At 35.9% G+C, this 23,332-nt stretch overlaps 1 protein-coding gene and 1 long non-coding RNA gene across 15 annotated transcripts in view; both read right to left on the bottom strand.

Annotated features, from left to right (window-relative positions):
- Positions 1-23,332, bottom strand: part of LOC141376522 (uncharacterized) — a 195,428-nt gene that overhangs the window by 105,216 nt on the left and 66,880 nt on the right. The gene's annotated exons all lie outside the window — the stretch shown is intronic.
- The window catches only part of ranbp3a (RAN binding protein 3a), a 37,570-nt gene that overhangs the window by 12,587 nt on the left and 1,651 nt on the right, over positions 1-23,332 (bottom strand). For 3 of the 14 annotated variants that reach the window (XR_012386731.1, XR_012386729.1, XR_012386730.1), the window contains exons 2-18: positions 19,907-19,989; positions 18,195-18,250; positions 18,070-18,106; positions 16,865-16,951; positions 16,685-16,756; positions 15,609-15,674; positions 13,416-13,508; positions 13,217-13,329; positions 12,460-12,564; positions 10,337-10,431; positions 10,163-10,238; positions 9,933-10,041; positions 9,460-9,584; positions 9,262-9,382; positions 5,402-5,544; positions 4,602-4,779; positions 3,840-3,957 (exon numbers count right to left, since the gene is read on the bottom strand). Coding sequence is in view for 7 of the 14 variants with exons in the window: in XM_073915618.1 (XP_073771719.1) it covers positions 3,914-3,957; positions 4,602-4,779; positions 5,402-5,544; positions 9,262-9,382; positions 9,460-9,584; positions 9,933-10,041; positions 10,163-10,238; positions 10,337-10,431; positions 12,460-12,564; positions 13,217-13,329; positions 13,416-13,508; positions 15,609-15,674; positions 16,685-16,756; positions 16,865-16,951; positions 18,070-18,106; positions 18,195-18,250; positions 19,907-19,922 (1,536 nt within the window). In the remaining 7 variants the exon portion in view is untranslated. Of the gene's footprint in view, positions 1-3,383; positions 3,958-4,574; positions 4,780-5,401; positions 5,545-9,261; positions 9,383-9,459; positions 9,585-9,932; positions 10,042-10,162; positions 10,239-10,336; positions 10,432-12,459; positions 12,565-13,216; positions 13,330-13,415; positions 13,509-15,608; positions 15,675-16,684; positions 16,757-16,864; positions 16,952-18,069; positions 18,107-18,194; positions 18,251-19,906; positions 19,990-20,138; positions 20,250-23,332 lie in introns of those variants that run through there. The other 11 variants (XR_012386727.1, XM_073915616.1, XM_073915614.1 and 8 more) reach the window with 8 other exon arrangements.

Here is a 23,332-nt window from a genome sequence, read left to right as displayed (position 1 = left end):
CGTGAAGGAGCCCCAGAGAAAAACTATTGTTTTGTGTTTACCTTATGATTAAAGTTGTTGCATCTCTGCTGGTTCCAGCCTCTGAATAAGCGAGTTTTAGCTACTTTTACATTTCAGTAGCGTTCAGAAAAAACAAAACACCTGCGAAAAAACTTGACACAGAGGAGCATAAAAGCCTACTGCCAGCTAGTGTTTTGGAAATGTTATTGTAGAGTAACACAAACAGCGAACAGCAGTATAAACGCACGTCTACGTGCAAGGCAGGCACCGTGGGTCACGCCTATTACTCAATGCAGAAGTATAAATCAGCCTTAAAGGCTGATATATACTTCTGCGTTAAGGGCACACATATGGTCCGGCACAGCCTTTGCGCGATCGCATAGCCCTCGCCTTGGCTGACGCAGGCGCGCACCTCTCAAAAAAATGTAACTACACGTTGCAACAACGCATGGCGCAAGCTTTGTGATTGGTCAGCTTACGCAGGTGCTGACAAGCGTGGGCGGTGCTGAGAGTCGCGAGTCCGATGGAACAAGTGTTTACAAGTGTGGAGTCCCCTGTAGGAGCTCCAGATGAAAACTTTTGTTTTGAGTTTACCTTATGATTAAAGTTGTTGCAAGTCCACCGGTTCTAGCCTCTGAATGAGTGAGTTTCAGCTACTTGTACATTAAGGTAGCGTTCAGAAAAAAACAAAACATTGCATTTTAATGAAGTATTAATGAAGACGCAGAAGTACAAATCAGCCTTAAGTTGCCTAGTTAACCCAATTAAGCATTTAAATGTCCCTTTAAGCTGAATACTAGTATCTTCAAAAATATCTAGAAAAATATTATGTACTCTTATCATGGCAAAGATAACAAAAAATCAGTTATTAGAAATTAGTGTTTAGAAACGTGTTGAGAAAAATCTCTCCATTAAACAGAAATTGAGGAAAAATGTAACAATTTAACTGGAGGGCTAATAATTCTGACTTCAACTGTATATGTATGATTTAATCACACTCCTAAAAACATACTTACTTTAGTATATGAAACGACAACAATCACACATATTTTTCATTTATGGACAAAGCTTTCCTATAAACAGACTAAACTAATTTTACATTTGAATAATGCAACAAATGAGGTCCATTTAAATCTGAAATATCATTTTCGTATTCTTAAATGATTATATAAGAGCTTGATGATCAGAGAACTCTTTGAACAATATTTTAGTCATACTGCACTGAGTAAAATAATGCCACAAAAGCATCCAATGACACATATGAATGGGATAGTTCAGGAAAAAAAAAAAACATGTTATTAACTTTGATTCAATGACTACATTTACATAGACACCAGAAGTCGAATTGTTTGCCTTAATCTGAATATGACATTAATGTAATTAAGATGTTTACATGAGTTGCTTTTTGAATGTTCCTTTCATGACCCCTATTTACATGTTATAGACCGATTTCATGCGGCAGCCATTTTAAAAGCGAAATCAAGTCTGCGGTGGGAAGAAACCCGAAAGTATCGCCTGAGTCACACAGGGACGTTGTGTACCTGGCTGTATGTCTTATCAGCTAAGAGAAAGTGACACATTTATCATTTCACAGCCTTCAGAGTGACTCGAATGTTCGTTCTGAATGCGTAGTGAAAATAAAAAGGCATATCAGACCTCATTTTCAGCTTAGTTAAGGGAAATGTTAATGAACTGATTCTTTCACCCTATAATGCTGTTCACACCAGACGTGATACGCCTGGATAAATGGAGCTATTCGCGTAAATAGACGCATGAACATTGAGTTTACACGCTTCATTCGCTCGTCAAATTCACTGAACAATAGATGCGGATTTGCGTCATATGCGGGGCTTCTGTCTGCCCAATGACTGTAGCTTCATTGCTAAATGTCTAACATGGTTTTTATTAAGAAAATTACTGTGTTAATGTGCTGTATGAAAGCTCAAAATCGTTGATTCATTTGCGCTACGTCATAAGCATGCCACAAGAGCAAGCTCCTGATTGGTTAAAGTGGCGCGATTACGAGCATTAAGCGTGTCATTCGCGCAAAGCGCTCAATTCACGTCGCTTCATTCGTGCAAATCGGGCCATCTCATTCGCGCGGATTGTGCTACATGATTACTTAGCATTAGATTTGTCACGATACTGAAATAAATAAAAAAAAGTACATTTCCTGCTAACATTTAAGCACTGTTGAATGCTTATTCGCCATTGTGTTCACTTGCTCAGCAGAAATGACTGTGATTGGCCTTAAAGGTCATCAGTTTACTGCACTTCACCAATGTTTACTGAGTGCAAACCTTCGCGGCTTTAAAATGCTCCAGTGTCCCTGCATTTGTGTTTGCACTCGGTGAAGAGTGGTGAACTGATGACCTTCACAGCCAATAAATCGCTCAGCGGCACTTAAATGTTGGGGGGAAATGGACGTTTTTAAAATTTCAGATCCAGGACAACACTTTAAAAGACAACATGTTTTAGCGCCCACCAAGTTACATAGACTGAAGCAGATAAGCTTTCTCATGGTGTTTACCTGGTGCCATGAACTGAAGTCTAGGAGGACACTTAAGGTTAAACGTATTACTCCTAAAGACATTATGATTTTCTTTGGTGCCTAATATGCTTTGTTTGTTTAAATAAACTTAACTCAGTGATATTAAAGTGATGTTTACACCACATCTGCATTTTGAAATCGCAGCAACAGCTGAAGGTTTGTAGTCCACAGCATGTTGTTGCAATGTTTACAGTGCTGATCCTATACTTCCGGTCTCTTTCCACCACAGCCTCGCTTTCGTTTTTAAAATGCTCGACGCGTGAAATAAGTGTATATAGCACATAGATCGATTAACCTCATTGCGTCACAGCGCTATCCAACGTTTCCTCTGGAGTTTCAGGTCAATTTAAGTGTTTCTCTTTCAATTTTTTAACTTTAACTGCAGTTCGGCAGTTTCACTATCATTCAGGAACAATTTATTTATGCCCCTGCAGGACAAACTGAGGTATTGGATGCGAGTATGAAGTAAGGACTCCTGGAAGAGTGTCGCTTTAATGGAATTTGATAACGCACACTGAATAGGAACCAAAAAAAAACTCGGCATTTCACGATGCAGGTGTCTGTGGTCCTTTACTGACTCGGTAGGAGCAAAGAATAGTGTCAAACAGCCGTGTGAGTGTGAAATATCCTGTCGCAAAATGCAGCAAAAACTCCTACATGACGACAATAGTTTGATTAAAGTGTATACATGTCTGTACCGCACTTCAATAATGCGACTAAAATCGGCATAATCCATGTGTCATAATTCCACTTCTGTTTAGTTTAATTATGACTTTAGTCGGATTAAAATCGCTGCTTGCATAATAGACTCTTAATCAAAGTATTGTCTTAATCATATTAAAATCGGATTATAGGTGTCCATGTAAACATTCTCATTGTTGGATGAACTTTCCCCTGAAGTTACACTGAGATCTAAAGTGAGGATTAAGGGATGCTATTAAACAGTTTAGCAGCTGAAACTGAGCAGAACTGGAACGGATGTGGAGATGGAAGAACATACACACACACACACACATATTGGTTTCTGTTAACTCACTCTGTCCTGTTTCCACTCAGGAGGGCATGGAATAATTAAGTCTCACATAAACGAGTTATTGTGTGTAGAATGAAAAATCTGTTCACTAAAACGCTAAGAGAAAGTCATTTTCATCAATATGATGATATTGAGAAGGTTATGTGTCCAGTCTGAAAGATGCGCTTTTTTTTTTGCTGTTAAAATGCAATAAATAAAACCAGCTGAACACATGACTAGAGTAAACCTGAAGGAGTTTGAAGAAGAAAGAAACACCTGCATAGTATTTGAGCTAACCAGAGGGCTGCAAGTGAGGCATTGTGGAATAGAAATCAACCACAGACTCAGCACTATGTGTCGCCTGTGGATGAACACACACCTGCCTCTGAGTTACCTGAAACGGAAAGGAAAAACAAAACATTCAACAAATTCAACACATATTGCAAAATACAATTGAATTCAAAATTATTAGCCCCCCCTGTATTTTTCCCCAATTTCAATTTTTTTTTTTAAACATAATAGTTTAAATAACTCATTTAATAAGTAATAACTGATTTCCTTTATCTTTTACATGTTGGCAGTATATAATATTTTACTAGATATTTTTTAATATTCAGCTTAAAGAGTTTTTAAAGGCTTAACTAGATTAGTTTGGTTAATTAGGCAAATAATTGCATAACAGTGTTTGTTTTGTAGACTATCGAAAAAATAGCTTAGGGGGGCTAATAATATTGACCTTATAATAGATTTAAAAATATTAAAAACTGTTTTTACTCTAGCTGAAATAAATCAAATAAGACTTTCTTCGGCAGAAAAAAAATTAATAGGAAATACTGTGAAAGGTTTTTTGCTCTGTTAAATATTATTTAGGGGATATTTAATAGCAAAAAAAAAAGAAAGAGAAAAAAAAAAAAAAATCACAGGAGGGCTAATAATTCTGGCTTCAAATATATATCAAAACAAAATATCGCAATGTCAGATTTTTCCAATATTATGCAGCCCTAGTAGTACCAGCCGGGCGTTGTTCTGGGAGTTCACCTGGAGCAGGTGTAGCCGCAGTGGGAGGCGTGCGGGACTCGTCGTCATCACTGAAGCGAATGATCTCTCCGTCAGGAAGCGCAGGCTGACCGTCAGACTCCTGCCCGCTGATGCTCCTCAGCGCAAGGATGCGATGATGCAGGGCCGCAAACAGCTGGGCAGCGTCCTTAGAGCTGGACTGACAGAGCCAAAGAAGAGAAGAGATGAGATGCAGCATGTAACACTGGCAACCAGTGTTGGGGGTAATGCATTTCAAGTAACACTCGTTACATAATAATATTACTTTTCTAAGAAATTTTTTTTTAAATTCCTGTGAGTTACACTTTAGCTTAATTTATTAGCTTTTAAAACAAAATGGCTGAATTAATATTAACATAGGTTGAATCCTGCACTGGATGAAAGAATGCAGGAACAGACAGAAATCAAGATGGCAGAGCTTTACACAAGTAGCAAACACACTGCTTTAAACGCTCATTAATCTGTATATAAGGCATGTATAGTTATCAAGAAGTTCTCAGAAGATAAAATTGTCCTAAATTATTATTTTTTATGTGTAAATGAAGTAAATGAAGATTATACAATGTGTTGTTAATTAAAATAATTTATAAAAAAAAAAAAAAAAAAAAACTGCAAGTTCTGAAAAAGATCATTACTTACCATAAAACGTAACTAAGTAAGGCAACTAATTACGTTTTTTGGGGAGTGACTCAATAATGTAACGCATTACTATTAAAAGTAACTCTCCCTAACACTGCTGACAACCTCCCAAAACTGTTTAATACAGCCATAGGCAGTCTTACAGATATGAGGAAGACTTTGACACCCTGCTCCTCGGTGTCTATCGCTGTTATCCGGAGACTCTTCTCACTGGCTTTATCCACCTGCATCTGAGGCCAGAGCTTAGTGTTGAGGATCACTCGAAGACTTCCTTGAGTCCGCATGACTGCAAGCCACAAACAAACAGCTCTTATTGAATGGGTAACACTTTAGATTAGGTCACAATTCACAGTATTAACAAACCATTAACTAAAAGTGCTAACTTTATAAACTACTGATTAGCTGTTTATTGATAGTTAGTAAGGTAGAAGTTCATGCTATTTACCACTGGCTTATTACCTGCCTATTATTTAGATATTAACTGTTCATTAGTAGTTATAAATCTTATTCTGCATCCCTAATTTTACCCAAAACCTAAAACCAACTTTTACCTTTAGCAAACTTGTTGATAAAACAAAACTTTCCAGATAGTTGGAAGACAGCAATAATTATACCGATTTATAAATCTGGCGATAGAGATGTTGCTTGTAATAACAGGCCTACTGCCATTCTACCTGTAGTTTCAACAGTGCTGGAGAAAATTGTTGTGGAACATTTAATGGAGCATTTACACTCTAATCAGCTGCTTTATCCACAGCAGTTTGGTTTTAGAGAGAAATATTCCACAGAAACTAGGGCTGTGCAATTAATCGAAAATCCGATTTCGATTTCGATTATGGCTTCTAACGATTATGAAAAACCATTATTCGAGATAAACGATTATTCCATTGTTTATCGCCCCCTGTCCAGTCGTCCTCACTTGTTGCTTTTAAAAGCGCGAAATCATATCATGATTAATAAAACAACGAGAAAATCCCTCTCTGCTCTTGACTGAAGGACTTCTGTAGCTAAAGTGTTTTTCTTACGGTGAAGATGCTTAAAGCACAGTTTGTTTCATATTTTTATTCTATTGTATTTATTTCTCTTTCCTTTGCAGGGAGGAAAATAATATATGCAGTTGAAGTCAGAATTAGCCCTTCTGAATATTAGCAACCCTTTTCCTCCCCAATTTCCGTTTAATGGAAAGAAGTTTTTTTTCAACACATTTCTAAACATAATAGTTTTAATCACTCATTTTTAATAACCGATTAATTTTATCTTTGCTATGATGACAGTACATTATATATTAGTAGATGTTTTTTTGAATACAAACATTCAAATTCAAAGTGTGATTCAAAGGCTTAATTAGGGTAATTAGGCAAGTCATTGTATAACAGTAGTTTCTTCTGCAGACAATCAAAAATATATAGTGCCTAAAGGGGCTAATAATATTGACCTTAAAAGAAAAAAATTGCTTTTATTCTAGGCAAAACAAAACAAATAAGCCTTTCTCCAGAAGAAAAAATATTAGAGGAAATACTGATAAAATTCCTTGCTCTGTTAAACATCATTTGGGAAATATTTATTTTAAAAAAATTCTCAGTAGTGCTAATAATTTTGACTTCAACTAATAATCGTTTGGAATAATCGCGATTACAATTATGACCAAAATAATCATGATTATGATTTTTCCCAATATCGAGCAGCCCTAACAGAAACAGCAAATTGTTATCTACTTGAAAAAAGAAAGGTCACTGGATTAAGGTAGTGTGGTTGGGGCAGTGTTCCTGGACCTAAAGAAAGACTTTGACATGGTTAACAACAGTATCTTACTAAATAAATTAAGCAAGTTTAAAATGTCAGCAGATGTATTTGCACCCCCTTGTGTCAGTTTAACAATCTGCAGACATCTGTTTGAGGGATAGTTTATCCCAAAATTAAAAGTCATTTCCTTACCCTCTACCTATTTCAAACCTTTATGAGTTTCTTTCTACTGTTGAACACAAAAGAAGATATATGAGGTAATCTAGAAGCCTGTAACATTGACTTCCATTATATTTGTTTTTCCTACTATGGAAGTCAATGGTTACAGGTTTCCAGCTTTCTTTAAAATATCTTTTTTTGTGTTCAATATGCACATATTAAAAATGCGCATGAAAAATAGGTGGATAGAAACGTAGCTACTGACTGGATTTCTTTACATATCCACAGTTCCCACTCAAAGAATTACAAATTCTGACTTTCCATGATCTATAAGGAAGAGAAAAACAGGCCACTCTTGTGATTTGCATAATATTAAAGTGGTTTTAGCTTGAATATTATTTTGCAGGACCTAAATAGCCACTATGAGACCAACAATTAATAATTTTGATAGATTTAATAGATTTTGAAAAAAAAGTACTTTCTGTTTGCGAGCAAAGGAATGGATAATACAACAATATGGGGTGACTGGATTGAGTTTGAATCCCTTACATGCTGAGATTCTTTAAACTCAATAAACTAACTGTGTATTCACACCGAAGGCAGTGAGTGCTTCAAAGGTCGCACTGGCCATCTTGGCGACAACGCTGTCTGTCTTCAGCTCCGGTGGCGGGAGCGTCAAAATTTGCAAAAATTTGCAACAACCTATTATTTGGGTAGCACACATATTCTGAATGCTTTCGGCAGAATTCAAATGAGACATTTTAATCTAGATCAATTCCAAGATTACAATGAGATTAATCTAGATCAGGGGTGTCAAAACTACGGCCCGCGGGCCATCTGCGGCCCGCCATCAGTTTTGTGGTGGCCCGCGAGGCTTTTTATAAATTTCAATAGAATCTGGCCCGCTATACAAAAATAAACATAATTCAATAAACAACCACCGGGTGTCGCTATCACATGCATTCAATTAAGCAGCAGTTCTTGTTATGATCTATCTATCTATCTATCTATCTATCTATCTATCTATCTATCTATCTATCTATCTATCTATCTATCTATCTATCTATCTATCTATCTATCTATCTATCTATCTCTATCTATCTATCTATCTATCTATCTACACACTGTTGAAGTCAGAATTATTAGCCCCTCTTTGATTTATTTCTTCTTTTTTAAATATTTCCTAAATAATGTTTCACAGAGCAAGGAAATTTTCACAGTTTGTCTGATAATATGTTTTCTTCTGGAGAAAGACTTATTTGTTTTATTTTGGCTAGAATAAAAGCAGTTTTTAATTTTTTATGAACCATTTTAGGGTCAAAATTATTAGCCCCTTAAGTCTTCAGAACAAACCATTGTTATAAAATAACTTGCCTAATTACCTTAATTTGACTAGTTAACCTAATTAACCTAGTTAAGCCTTTAAATGTCACTTTATGCTGTATAGAAGTGTCTTGAAAAATATCTAGTCAAATATTATTTACTGTCATCATGGCAAAGATAAAATAAATCAGTTATTAGAGATGAGTTACCAAAACTATTATGTTTAGAAATGTGTGAAAATATCATATATATATATATATATATATATATATATATATATATATATATATATATATATATATGCGTGTCTGTGTGATGTATGTAAAATTTGGCCCGGGACAACGTTTTTTTTTTTTTTTACATCTGGCCCTCGGCCCAAAAAGTTTGGACACCCCTGATCTACATTAAAAAATAATCTTTGCCCACCTATAGTTCATACTTATAATTCAAGCTGTTAATGGTATCCCTGTATATGCTAAATGTCATGACTGTATCTACATTTATTTGTTAAAATGGTAGAATAATTTTTTTTTTAAATAGCATGGAAATGTAAAATAAATAAAAAAATATATAAAATAAAAATAAAAAACTACTTTTTAATAAATGAAAATAATGAAAATCCCTGATATTCTATTACTCGTACAAAAACATTTTAAATCCATTATATTCCCAAAAAAATATGGGAATTCATGTATATTCATCATTTCCCATTTTCTTCACTATAAACAAGCATTAAAACTTAGGCAAATACACGTCAAACTATAAAACGCAGCATTACCCAATCTGGACTGTAGAGTGCCGTCATCGGTGGATGTCTTGTCATTGAGTCTGAGAACTCCACATCCTCTCTCCACCCACGACTGAGACAACATCTCAAACACGAACAATTTACACTGCATCTGAAAAACACAGTAAAGTTCAGCGTCAGCTTCTTGTGTGTCTTTACGGACAGATCAGCTTTGAGATCTGCTCTCACCTGCAGCACATTGCTCTCAGACTCCTCTCCTGTCCGGACCTCCACTCGCTCTAGCAAACACTTCTGTGGCTTGTGTGCTTCGTGTCTCGCCGCTGACTCCTCCAGAGATTCTTTCATATTGTCACCTACAGCAACATAGATTAATCTTCAATAAGCAGAATATTTTTTTTTAATTATATATAATGCAAACTATTATACAGTCTGTAATATAATGTATAGATTCAGCAAATGCTAATGAGTTTTTAATACCGCATGGCTTTCCTTGTTCCTAGTTTTTTCCATGATAGATTGTTTACAATGATGCCTTTACAACATTGATTGAGTGATTAGATGATTACACAATACATCTGAGTAAGATCTACTGTTTCTTAAATATAGCTTATAATGTTTAGTTATCATATCTTGCTATAATAATACAAAAACTCTTTGTCTCTCCATTTGTCAGTGTGAATGTGATCGGATCTGAAACATACTCTTCTCCACAGTTTGCTCTTGTGTAGATGAAAGCTGGCTGAACAGGCCCATCTCTGAACCCGACTCTCTACTGCCTCCTGGTGCATCGGTGGTGAATTTCGGCAGAGCCTGGAAGCGTTCGATACGGGTGGGATTGAGTGATAAACAAGACTTAAACATCGGGAACTGTGATCTATAACTTGACTGTATTAAACTATGACACACACACAAAAGGAATTTACTGCTTTACCACAACGCGATCCAACATGTTCTGTCCAAAGACAAACTTCACACTGTTGGCATTGCTGCTGTCAGGTTTTTGTGCGCTATAAGAAACAATATCAATGCCAGGAAACATTACAAGATTCTGCATGAGGGGATCTGTAAAAAAAGTCTTTAAATATGAACATTTGAACTGCAATACCTGGGAGTGATGCACTGCAAGAAGTAGTTAGTTTCCCCAGAATTTTCTGTCTGAAGGCCATCGGCTTTCTGTGAGGAGTCCAAACTGTTTCCCACCTGGAAGAAAATACAATTTAACATTCAAAAGCAAAGCAAAACATCAAAACATATATTTTTTCACATTCAATATATTGATATAAGTTAAGCTTTTTTATTATTATTATTATTAAAAGGAATGGGTAATATGACAACGAAATCGTGATATGTTAAAAAATAAAATAAAAACAAAATATAAATGAAACATTATTGTCAATTACTTTAACTTAAGGGTAAATAAATAACTTAAGGGTAAAAACGGAACTATCAAATCTAAACTAAAACATTAAAATCTAGTTTAAAATAATAATGATGATTTAACAGTGTTTTTTAAATACAAAGGGCCCCATCATAAACACAGCGCAATAAGGCGCAAGACGTGTTTGGCATGATTTGTTGCTATTTTCAGATCAGCGCAACTGTAATTTTTACATTTTCACCATGTTGAGTAAATAGCAAATTCATTTGGTGTGTACAACACCGTTTTATTACTCTACGAAAGTAAAGGAGAAAAAAAAATAGGAAAAGTAAAGAGAAAGTTGAGAAAGGCTGAACGGAGGAGGCTCTTTCTTTATAATCGTGCTGCAGATGGTTTAACTGTTTTCATGCTAGTGAAGGGTTCAGTTTTTCCACTTATAAAGTCCGCCATGTTAATAGCAAATGTGCCATGGCATGACGCAACTGACTCGTAAAAGGAATAGGAGATGAGACTCTGATTGGTTTAAAGCTCTGCTCAAAACACACCTGTAACTCATTAAGAAAATAAACACAACCCTGTTAGACCATGCGTCGGGGCTGCAGACCAAATTTTTCTGTCCTTAAAATAGCAAAAGTCGATTGGGACAAGTCCTTAATGCTTTTGTGCCATGTGCTTTAGACTTTGCGACTAGATTGTTAAGTCTTTTGCAGGATGGCCTGTGATGTGGGTAGGTTTATTTGATTTTATTTAATATGTAATATGTGGACATAATATGTAAAAATAGAGAATTCTTTAATCTGAAACTCAGTCTTCAACTTTTTGTCAAAATAATAATAATGATGAGTAGGCCCACACGGAATCTGCACAAGCAGATTTACGGAGATTTTTAGCCCATCATTGAGGCTATTTATTTACTTGTAAATTTTTGTTCATAAGATTTATTTACAACAAAGTTTGTAAAGTAATATTTTATGTCTTTTAGCAGATATATTATATGAGATACTTGCTTAGTTTACCAAACAATGGATCTAATTGGATTTGCATTGTAAACATTAAATACAAGTTTAAAATGTATTACTTTTATTTCATATTAGGTTTCAGATTTTTTACCAAATTCTGGGCAGAAATAGCAAAAAATGTTAGCAGATTCTGTCTGCCCTAATGACAAGCAACATTTGGTAGTACACACTACTGTTCAGAAGTTTGGAGTCGGGAAGATTTGTTAATGCTTTTAATTCAAAACAAAATACTGTAGAAGTGTAAAACATTATTCAAATTTTAAATACGAGTCAATATTATTGTATAGCTTAAAATGCTACTTTTGTGTTAAATCTGAATATTAGCATTCAGTGATTTGATCCAAAATCATTCTAATACAATCATTTAGTTCTTATTTCTCTATCGCATTATCACTGCGGTCAACATTTGAGCTCCATAATAATTTTGTGAAAACTGATATATATATATATATTATATATATATATATGTATATATGTATGTGTGTGTGTGTGTGTATATATATATAGATATATATATAGATTAGTAATGATTTAAACTTTTGTAACATTATAAATTAGTCTTTGGTGAAATTAATACACTTTGCAGAATTCAAGTATTAATTTCATTTAAAAAATTATAATAATGGACTGCAACTTTAGTGCAGATTTTTAATTAACATTCACTATTGTTATGTGGTGACTTCTAAACAAAATTCTGATAATGATGCAAACAAACCACTGAAGCACTTTCAACATAATTCTTTGAAATGGTCCGTGCTTTTACATGAATTGAACTTTACTATGTTTATATATCAGAAGCTATAAAAATTATCCAAATCAACTGAATTAAACCTTTGCTCTGTCCCTCATATTCTCTCCAAATACAAAACTGGCATCAATCTGGGCACCGTGTTGCTCTGGTTTGTCATCTGTTTCGGGCTCCAAAGTGCTCTTGTCCTTAAAAAACAATGAAAGGTAATTTAAGTTAAAGGTGTGACCAGTCAAACATTTTGTTCAGTTTTCAGCGTACACGTTTCACAATTTCATCTAGAAACACAGGGTCAGCCAAGAAAAACGAAGTTGTTCAGAACAAGATGATAAAGTATTTTCTGGAAGCCACAGCCATGTAAAATAAAACGAAACTTGTCTGGCTTCTGGACCAGAGCCCGTGCTGCGTTCAAACACGCTTATCTTGAAGAAAAACACAGTGTTTAAACATTACAGTGGCCCATAAAAGTATGTAGACACTTAATCCACAATTTAAAAATATATTAACATTTTAAATATACATAGAAAATAAAGTATTATAGTGGGATTGTTATTGAAATTGATTAGAGAGTGCACATTTTTCAAGCAAAATGTTTTGCAAAATATAATTTTTTATAGCAAGTTAGCTCCATTGATTAAAGTATTTTGAACAGTGTTGATAAAGTAAATTTGTACCAAGCGTGTACTTTATTTTTAAAAAGGTAAAAGTACCAGCCTTTCTGCAGCACTGCATGATCATGCCGGTACTACCCACCAAAATGCACCTCATAGTTTTTGCGTGACAATTTAAAGCAGACAACAGTGCTGTTTGGGACATGGCTTTAAGTGTGTCGTATCTTACCAATGACTCCGAATTTTCCTGAGTGCCAGCAGCGGATGCCTCTGAGTGACCTTCACATTCTGTTCCTCCATCTGAGAGCTTTTTCACTCCATTTGAACTGTTGCTGCTTATGTCTGGTGAAAGAAAAAGACGTCAGCTGTCACCTGCTGTGCTTCCCCTTCAGCTTTTCTCTGTGAGAGGATCTTCGTGGTGTACTCACTGTTCTGAGGGGGGCTTTTGACCGGAGGGGGCTGCAGGACGGGAGGCCTCAGGATGCTCCGCTGGGCTTCTTTGGGTTTTGGACTGGGGACACCTGAAAGAAACCAATTAAATAACAATTAACATTAAGAAAGCCTCAGCATCTATATTGCAATGTGCGTCTTCAATAGTCACATCATCATCCCAATGCAAAGTATAACCATAAGCGAGTGAAAGTTTATCATTTGCTTGTGTTTTAAAGGAACGCTTCACCTATTTTTGAAAATGGCTTGTTTTACAAGTCTCCTTGTCAACTTCAACCATTTTTGACTACATTCAGCCAATTTCTTTGTTCTGGCAGGGTCACTTTAGCTTAGCATAATGGATTAAAACAGATATGAGCCCCCCTCAGAACAGTGCCCCCCTTAGAACAGTGATCTTCCAGCCTAAACCACGGCGAATGAAGCTCTGCACAAGACTTTTGGCCAGCGGAGAAATTAAAATGGTCGTGCCCAACTGAGTCTGGTTCTCTCAAGGTTTTTTTTCTTCACTCCCATCAGGTGAAGTTTTTTTTTCCCTCTCCGCTGTCGCCACTGCCTCGCATGGTTCAGGATTGGTAGAGCTACGCATCGATGAATTTGCTCTTCAGTGTTTGAACTCTCAGTAATGATTAAATCACACTGAACTGAGCTAAACTGAACTGAACTTAAACACTAAAACCTGAACCACACTGTTCCAGTTACTATGACCATTTATGTGAAGCTGCTTTGACACAATCTACATTGTAAAAGCGCTATACAAATAAAGCTGAATTGAATTGAATTGAATATGACCATTAGCATTTAATAAAAAAAAAAGTAAAAAACTGTTGTTTTTTATTTAAAGATGCTGAGTTTTTGACTCTTCTAAAGCATAAAAATACCTTAAAATATTTGCAGATTTTTAACAGTTTAAAGTTCGCAGTTCAGCCAATTACATTTCAGCACTCTGCGTTGCCTTGGTTGAAAACCGCATATTTCATTCATTCAGTCAGGAAGGCTCACAAAGTGTGCATGGTGAATGAAATGGGACCTCCAGTGGACAGTAGCAGACTCCGAAATGAGATGCAGATTCAGAGTTCCACATGAGGTGGTTATTAATTAGCAAAAAGTATAAATATTGTGAACGTAAACATTAGGTGAGCAGGTTACATTAACCCCGTGTACTAACAACACACTACGTAACGAGATTTGTTTTTCTGATAAACAAGAATGTTCACTTGTACTCACACTATATACAGTGGCCTTGAACCGGGCCAAAGCACGATTGTCGCCCCCTCCCGTCTCCCCCGATGGCCCGCACTCACATCACATTCAGGCCTGGGCATGTTTACGTCATCGATAATGCGCTGTTCAGCAAGCGACTATCGCTTTAGTCGTTTGGGATGCGGTGACACGTAGTCAAATATTTCGTCGAATAGATCAGCCACTTCTGACGCTCATAAACAATCATAAAGTCCTCGTGCTGCAGGAATGAGGAGGTTTGCTGAAGGTGCAGCTGTCGTGCAGTGAGGGGTTTGCGTCTTTAATAAACTATGACAGTTTGCGTTTATTGAACAGTAAAAATGATTAATAAATCCGTATATCCCTTAAAAGTCACGTCCCGCTTTCAGTTTCTGACTCAGGCACGTTTTGCACCCACACAAGCAAACAGAGCCAAAGCCCAAGTGAACCGCACTCTGGCACACCTTATCCAACCGGGCCAGGGCCGGCCAAGTGAACTGTGCCTGAGCCCGATTGAGAGCACTCACACTTCTCAAACGATCCGGGAAATGGGGCTGGGCACGGTTCGGATAGCATAGTGTGATGTAATGTTTCTTAAATATCTGCAAACTTATTATGGTATTTTACGCTTTAGAAGAGTAAAAAACTTACATACAGCCCTTTTAACCTTAATATTAATAGCACAATCATATTATTAACTGACAAAATCATTAATTACAAATTATTCTGGTGTACGTTTACTTTTAACTGCAAAGAATTTGTAAATCAGAACCCTGGTGACAGAAACGCATCCGTCAACCCTGTCAAGACCTCTTATGTTTTCTGATTCAGAAGGATCACAGTGTGAATGTGAGTGCTTGGAGCCGTGTAAATAAACAAGCTCATGAAAACAGCACAACTGGACATTAATCAACACGCTGTACAAAACAGCAGATGTTCCAACACTGACTCACCAGCACTCGGAGCCTGGCCGTGGATCAGAGTCGGGGGCTTCAGGCGAAACCCCACAGTCTTCTCTTCTAATCAAAAAAGTCAAGTAAAGAAAACAAGATTGGTCGATGTGATCGGAAATCGAACACATACTACTTTCAGACAATTTACATATTGTGCAAATATTTGTCTTGGTAAACTTTCAAAACAACATTATTTTACAAGTCTGTTTAACAAAACACCATTTGATTTCCATTCATGATGTTCATACGGTGGCTGAGAGAGCTTAACCAAAGTCATTTCTCATCTGTTCTGAGCCCCTCCCCCTGAGAATCATCAGTCTATATAGCGATCAATAATTGGTTCCTGTACTAAAAGGTGAGGCATCATTCGCCATATTGACTGTTCCCCATTCAAAACTATACGAGTGACACGTCTTATGCATTCTATAATCTTTGGTGTTATCAGCAGAAACATGCAACATGCAACGACTTCATCGGTTTGACAGGACGCGTGTTGTAAGCACAGACTGTAAAAGTTATGGAAGTAGTATCCATGATGTCACCCATAGGTTTCTGAAAGGCGCAAATAAAGCTAGTAGGCGTGGCCAACCGGCGCCATTTGGTTTGGTAAAATGTGTAATCTTTACTGTTGTTTCTCAGTTACAGTGCAAAAAAGTGTGTGTGAGAGTGTAAGAGAGACCTGTTTGAGAAAATCAAAAATAAGCTGCTCAGCTCTCAGAACACAATAAACATAGTAAGTCTATTAATTAAGTCTGTAACACACTATCAATTGCGGTTTTACTCCATAGAATTCAATATAAAAGCCAGATGAAAGGCGTCCCATGCTGCAAAAATCACATTACAGTACATGCTTTTACAAATTTTCATGAGAAACGGAGCTTTGCAGTGAAACAAATGCGTACTGCTGTAAAGGGGGCGGGATTTCACACAATAATCGTTTTATCTCGATTAAAGTAAACGTTGGAAGCTAAAATCGAAACTGAATTTCAAATAATTGCACAGCCCTTGTTGCAGTGTGTTAAGCTCTCTCGGCCACAGTATGTTCAAAGTACATTTAAAGCAAATCTAAATCTTACCAGGTTCAGAGTCTGAGTTTTCAGTTGGTGACTGACAGAGACTGGATGGCATGAAAACATTATTCTTAGACACTGCAAAAAGAGGGGAATTTTTTTTGTCAAAAATAAACAAGGCTAAACAGAAGAAGCGCTTAATGTAAGATGAAGAATTGTCAATATTTTTCTAAATCTCTGGCTGACCGGAATGAGTTGGTGGGAACTGTGTAAATGGTGACGTTCGGCCTCTTTTGGCAGCAGGGCTGTAACTGCCATCTTCTTTATCTGAGTCTGTGGCAAAAAACAGGAACTTAATTAATTTTAACTGTAAATACAATATTGTAGCATGTTTGAATCTTTTAAAATCAGCATATTTCAATGCTATATTGCACAAGAAAATTAAAATGAATATATATATATATATATATATATATATATATATATATATATATATATATATATATATATATATATATATATATATATATATATATATATATATAATAAAAAATAAATTTTTGTTTTAAAAAATATTTGTATGTATTATATTCATTTATTATGTGTATGTGATATATAAAAACAAAACTATACAAAACAATTTTAATACATAGCTTTTTCTATTAAAATAAAAAAACTATTTTCAAATATGTGCATACATGTGTGTATTTATATATACACATCATAAATATACGCAGTACACACTCGTTTATACACAACAAATGTTTATTCGCGATTAATCTTTGCCCAGCACTAAATATAATATAATAAAAACAAATATAAATTAATAAAATATAATACAATAAAAACAATATATATTATAATATAATATACTATAATATAATTTAAAATATTATAATCCAAAATTATAGAAAATGATAAAAGTTTGCTGACATAATGTGAGTGTGTATTAATTATATTTAATATGTATATATATGTGATTCAAAGAAACAAAAATATATAAAAAATTTGTCACATATATATTTTAATTTATATAAAATTTGTTTTATATACCTATACATTTTAAATCTAAATAAAAACAAATATTATATTAAAACAAATTTTACTTTGGATGCAATTAATCTTTGCCTAGCACTAAATAATAAAATCAATTCAAATAAAACATTATATATATATATATATATATATATATATATATATATATATATATATATATATATATATAAAATGAAAATAAAATAAAATAAAGCAAAATAAATAAATAAATAAATAAATAAATAAGTAAATGACAAGCTTAATGGCAAGCTTTCATGTTAATTAAGCATCCTATTCTCCATAAACATTGTTTAGATTGTAGTTTAATTGACATATATTGCCATTCAAGAATATTGCAGATTTACTCTGACTATCAAACCAAATTAAGATGATTCGATGTGGAGCCTCAAACTCACCTTCCCCATCCTCTGTACTGGACTCCTCTGCTGACCTCTGGGGACATATTCGAATATTGATTTAAAGCCAGTATTGGACAGGAGTGATCTGAGTGATGCAGTATAAAAGGAAGCGCTGGTCTTACCTTTTGTGCTTTGTCCTTCTGAAACACAAATACTGGAGGAGCAACAGCAGGTTTATCTGAAAATTGAATCAAAAGAGTCGGTGCCATCAGATGGATGTAATTCAAATCGCTCCATTCCAAATCCAAAGCTACATTCTTTTTTACAATACAACTATTGACAGCATCACAGTGCAAATAAAATGTTAATCATCTTACTTATATTTCAGAAAGATTTCATATTTAACTAAAAAAAAAATATTATTATTTATATTAAATTCAGATTTTTGGGATGCCAATAAACAAGAACAGAAATGCTAGACACCACAAAAAAATGTAATGCAGAGCCAGCAGCTAAAGCAACAGCCCCCTTTTGATTTTTTTTCTCGTTTATAAATATTTCCAGAATGATGTTTAACAGAGCAAGGAAATGTTCACAATATGTCTGATAATATTTTTTCTTCAGGAGAAAGTCCTATTTTTTATTTCGGCTAGAATAAAAGCAGTTTTGCACAAGACGTTTGGCCATAGGAGATAAGGTCGTGCCTAACTGAGCCTGGTTTCTCTCGAGGTTTTTTAAATTCTTCACTTTCACCAATTGATGAAGTTTTTTCCTCGTCGCTGTCGCCACTAGCTTGCATAGTTCAGGATCTGTAGAGCTGCGCATCAATTGATTGCTCTTCAGTGTTTGGACTCTCAGTAGTGATTATTAAACCACACTGAAATGAGCTAAACTGAACTGAACTTAAACTCTGAAAATTGTACTGACACTTACATTGTAAAAGTGCTATATAAATTAGGCTTGGGCAGTAATACGATAATATGGTATACCACGGGATCTAAAAATAGCAACCGTGTCAATTTCAATACCGTTATACCATCATAAAAACAACGCACTTAAATAGGAGACAAGTATTAAATAATAAATATTATTTATTTAATGCCTACAAATGCGTATGTGTGACAGTGTGGAGGACAGAGAGAGAGGTGAGGTAAGGTGAGCCGCGCACCATGTGACCTGCAGTTTGGCAGTATTTCCAGTTTCGACCAAACGAGAAGGGAGACGTGGTAAATACAAACTGGAGGTCTGAATTCCTGCTGCTGTGTGTGTGTGTGTGTGTGTGTGTGAATGAGAGAGAGCGTCTCATGCAGATCTCTAATACGAACAAGACAAACAGGTGACCGCAAACATAAGGTGGCATATACGGTATTCAGTTTCTGAATGGTTTAGGCACAAGCCAACAGTTTGGTGACGCGGTCTGAGCCGTACGTCATAATTTTTTATTATGCACGCACCGGAAAATACCGGATACCGAGTTAAAATAGGGAGGAGGTTTGACGGTATCAAAATTTGGATACCGCCCAAGCCTAATACAAATAAAGGTGAATTTAATTTAATTTTCAGGGCAAGGTTGACATTTGCATGGAATTGATCATTTCTTTCATTTCTGTGAAAAAAGACTTGCTCTCTGTCCTGTCCTGTATCACTTTGTTTTTGGGTTCGGTTTGAATATTATTACGCCCCTAATAAACATCTACTGTACCAGTTTTAGCCTGATTTGTGATGTTGTGCAGGCACTGACCCATTTAAACACTCAGTCCATTAGCACTGACTCAATGATTCTGAAAGCATGAATGAGACTTTTCATAGTCTACAGAACAAATTCCTACAATTGTCTCAACAAGCTCACTAAAGAACTGCAGACGAAATCGTCCCTTCAACCATCAAAACTCACCATTGTCATCTGCCATGCTGCTGTCTGAACCCTCCTCAGGACCAAGTCAAGCTCTTCTGTTGCCAACCATCAAAGGGAAAACACTACAACACATGGTGGCAAACGGATGCTTTATTACTTTTAAAGGGCACCTAGGTTACCCCTTTTTTCAGATTTAATATAAGTCTTTTGCGTCTCTAGAATGTGTATATAAAGTTTCAGATCAAAATACCCATCAGATTTTTCATTATACCTTTTACAAGATGCTGTTTTATACTGATTTCCAGCAGGGGGTGGTTTTGTCGTACTGCGCCTTTAAGCCGAGTTCTGCCCGCCTACTGTTTCTACATGCCTCCTCCCTCAGCTGCGTCAGACAACAGACAGACTTAAAGGAAGGAGGTCTCACGTAGCGTTTGTGAGATACTACAGTAAGAACTAACCTTTATTAATCAGTATTGTGAAGTTGCATTGATGAGTCACACACAATATCGTTACAAAGTTAACGCGCGGGCACACACACAAACACCGCAGATGATACACACACACACACGCAGGCAGGCAGACAGACAGACAGAGCGCGCTTAGCCTAGTTAAGGCTAACCTCAAGTGTGGATATCTGTTATGCTAATGTACAAAATAAACCTGATTTAACTTCCACAAACCGGGATTGAAGCGTCTTCTTTTATAATTGTTCTGACACGCAGCTGTGCTGATGAAGTAAAGCTGAAGTAAAACGCTGTAATTAATTACACACATAATCTTTTTTTAAACACTTTAAACATGTGAAACTTACTCTTAATCACATTTGATGATGATTGCTGATCCCAGCGAACAGAACAGACCTTTTATTCCCGGTTGCTTTGCGTATGTCTGCCTGGTCTTGTTGACATATACACGCGACTACCGGAACATGTTAATGCGCGCAGCTGTCAATCAATTCGGTGGGCGGGGGAATCGCACACCTACGTAATGGTGCGATCGATTTGAAAACAGCTCCAATTGGCCGACCCTTTTTTTGTAGTTAAATTGAAAAAAAAAAGGACTGGGTGTGTTCATATCACCCCAGTATGACGGTCTATACACTATACCAACACACAGATCTGTCCAAACAGCTTGAAAAGTAGATTTTTTACCATAGGTGCCCTTTAAAAAACATGAAGGGAAGAGACAGAAAATAACTAAGACAGCCAAATCTATCAATCTTTCAAATCTTGTCACAAAATGGTAACTGTAAAGCTTGTTTAATTAAAACGTTATATTTTAGACTTTTTGAATGAATGGTTCATTCAAAGACCTGACTGATTCCAACGAGGAATATTTGTGGTAATTCTCTAAGCCCTGGAGGTATTTTTGAGGCTTTGCTTTCTAAATGATGTGCAAAAAACAAAAAGTCTCATCAATTCAAGCCTCACTAACACCACTTCCAACAGCAACCAAGCTTTCTCAGTTGGTCTCCCATCCAGGTACTGACCAGGTGCATTACATATAGATATACATGGTTTCCGCTACATTCATTCTTCCATGGCGGGGCGCCACGCTAAAATTCATCCCGCCACGACTACATTAGGCTACAGCTTCTCATTCAAAACATTCTGTTTTTTCTAATAGCGGGTAATAATCGCACCAAAACATATTAAAGGGTAAGTGAATTATAACAGCGCAAACTTTTCTGTAACCGACCGTAGTAGTGCTGTGCGTCATTTGTTTAACCCTTTAAGGTTACGTGCTGACAGACTGACTGGCTGGCTGACTGACAGGTGCGTGATGCGTGAGGCCAGCAAACACGACGTATAGCCGTTTCACTTTACCTCAGGACGCACTAATATCGCTCTGTCTATTGTAGACGTTCATAAATATTCCTAGCAAATCTAATAAATGTTGGAGACATACTCGTTACATAAACGCACTGAATCGCACTTCAGCAGCGTTTATTTGAGAGTGCACTGCGCACAAGAAGATCTGCACTTGAGAAGTGTACATTTGAGGAGGCGTGCAAGTTTTGTGCACGAGCAGAGGAAATCGGCGCGCAAGCAAAAAGATCTGCATGCTTGTAGGCTATTACATAAATGCGATCTCGACTTCTAATACTGCGCTCACGACATTTGTCACTGAAATAACGCCACAGGAAGTTGGTAGGTCTGTGTAAAAAAAAGGCCTGCCTCCACAGCTGGAAAAAATCCTAGAGGAACCACTGCATATAGCATGTATTATTATCGCGTTAATGATCATTTTTCGATACATAGTGGCTGAGACGTTGTTAAAGTAAAAACAGTGTTCGTCTATAGGAAGAAAAAAAAAGTATAGCTTTTAAATTTGACATGACATGGCATCTTTCGTTTCCCAGAGATGGGTTGCGGCTGGAAGGGCATCCGCTTCATAAAAACGTGCTGGATAAGTTGGCGGTTCATTCCGCTGTGGCGACTCCAGATTAATAAAGGGACTAAGCCGAAATGAATGAATGAATGGCAACTTTCGATACAAAAAAGGAATTAAGTTAAATCTGCTGTATAAAAAAAAAACTTGTGCCACTTATTACAATCTGAGCAAGTATTATGAAGTTGCAAGTCAAAGCATGACAGAAAATCTGGCTTTGTTTTTATAATAAACGACATAAACAACAACTCAATATGATATATCTTCAAATCTCTTTGACTGAGCATCGTTACTTTAGTGCTAAACAATGTGTAATTTATTAGGATCGGAGCATGTTTCACAAAGTTACGAGTAGAAAAACCACAACAATAATTCATCAATAGTATGTACTTAACTATGTGTGTTTCTGTGCGGTCTTCATGATGAATATGGATTATGGTGAGCTTAAGCTTTAGTAATCGGGTAAATCTGCTATGAATAATGTTCGATTTTCCACGACTAGAGACAGTTTTGTGACGTTTACTTTCACATTGCGGTGAGTCCAGGCTCAATTACAAAAATCTGTTGTGAATACTGTATGATTTACCATGATCTGACAATGAAGTCACATCACATAAATGACATCTATATTACTGACATATGGGTCAGGGGGAACATCGCATACAAGCATTCGCTCAATTTTAGACAACACCCCAAACAAATATGCCTTTTTATATATCTAAATGATATATGACAAGACTTTCAGAGCTATATGGTGTTTTTCACATCACAGAATCATAAATTACGATTGCTTTGTTCTTGTTTGATAGCAACTAACTCAGCACTACACTGAAGTTAATCAAAATCACTACATGCATTATAGAAACCAAAATCTAAGCTTTCTAATGACACCTGTTTTGTGTTGATCGAGGCAGTAGTTTAGAGAAATTTATGAATCCAATTAATGTTATCAAGTTGATGGAGAGGAATCCCGCTGGAAGTACCCTCCTATTTTACCTCTTGTGGATGTGAATGGTTATATATATATATATATATATATATATATATATATATAATGTGTATAGTTGTTTCCCA

Source organism: Danio rerio, chromosome 11 (genome assembly GCF_049306965.1).
Source record: "Danio rerio strain Tuebingen ecotype United States chromosome 11, GRCz12tu, whole genome shotgun sequence".
Classification (NCBI taxonomy): domain Eukaryota; kingdom Metazoa; phylum Chordata; class Actinopteri; order Cypriniformes; family Danionidae; genus Danio; species Danio rerio.
Note: the sequence above shows the minus strand (reverse complement) of the source record. Positions and strands in the feature narration are given on the sequence as shown.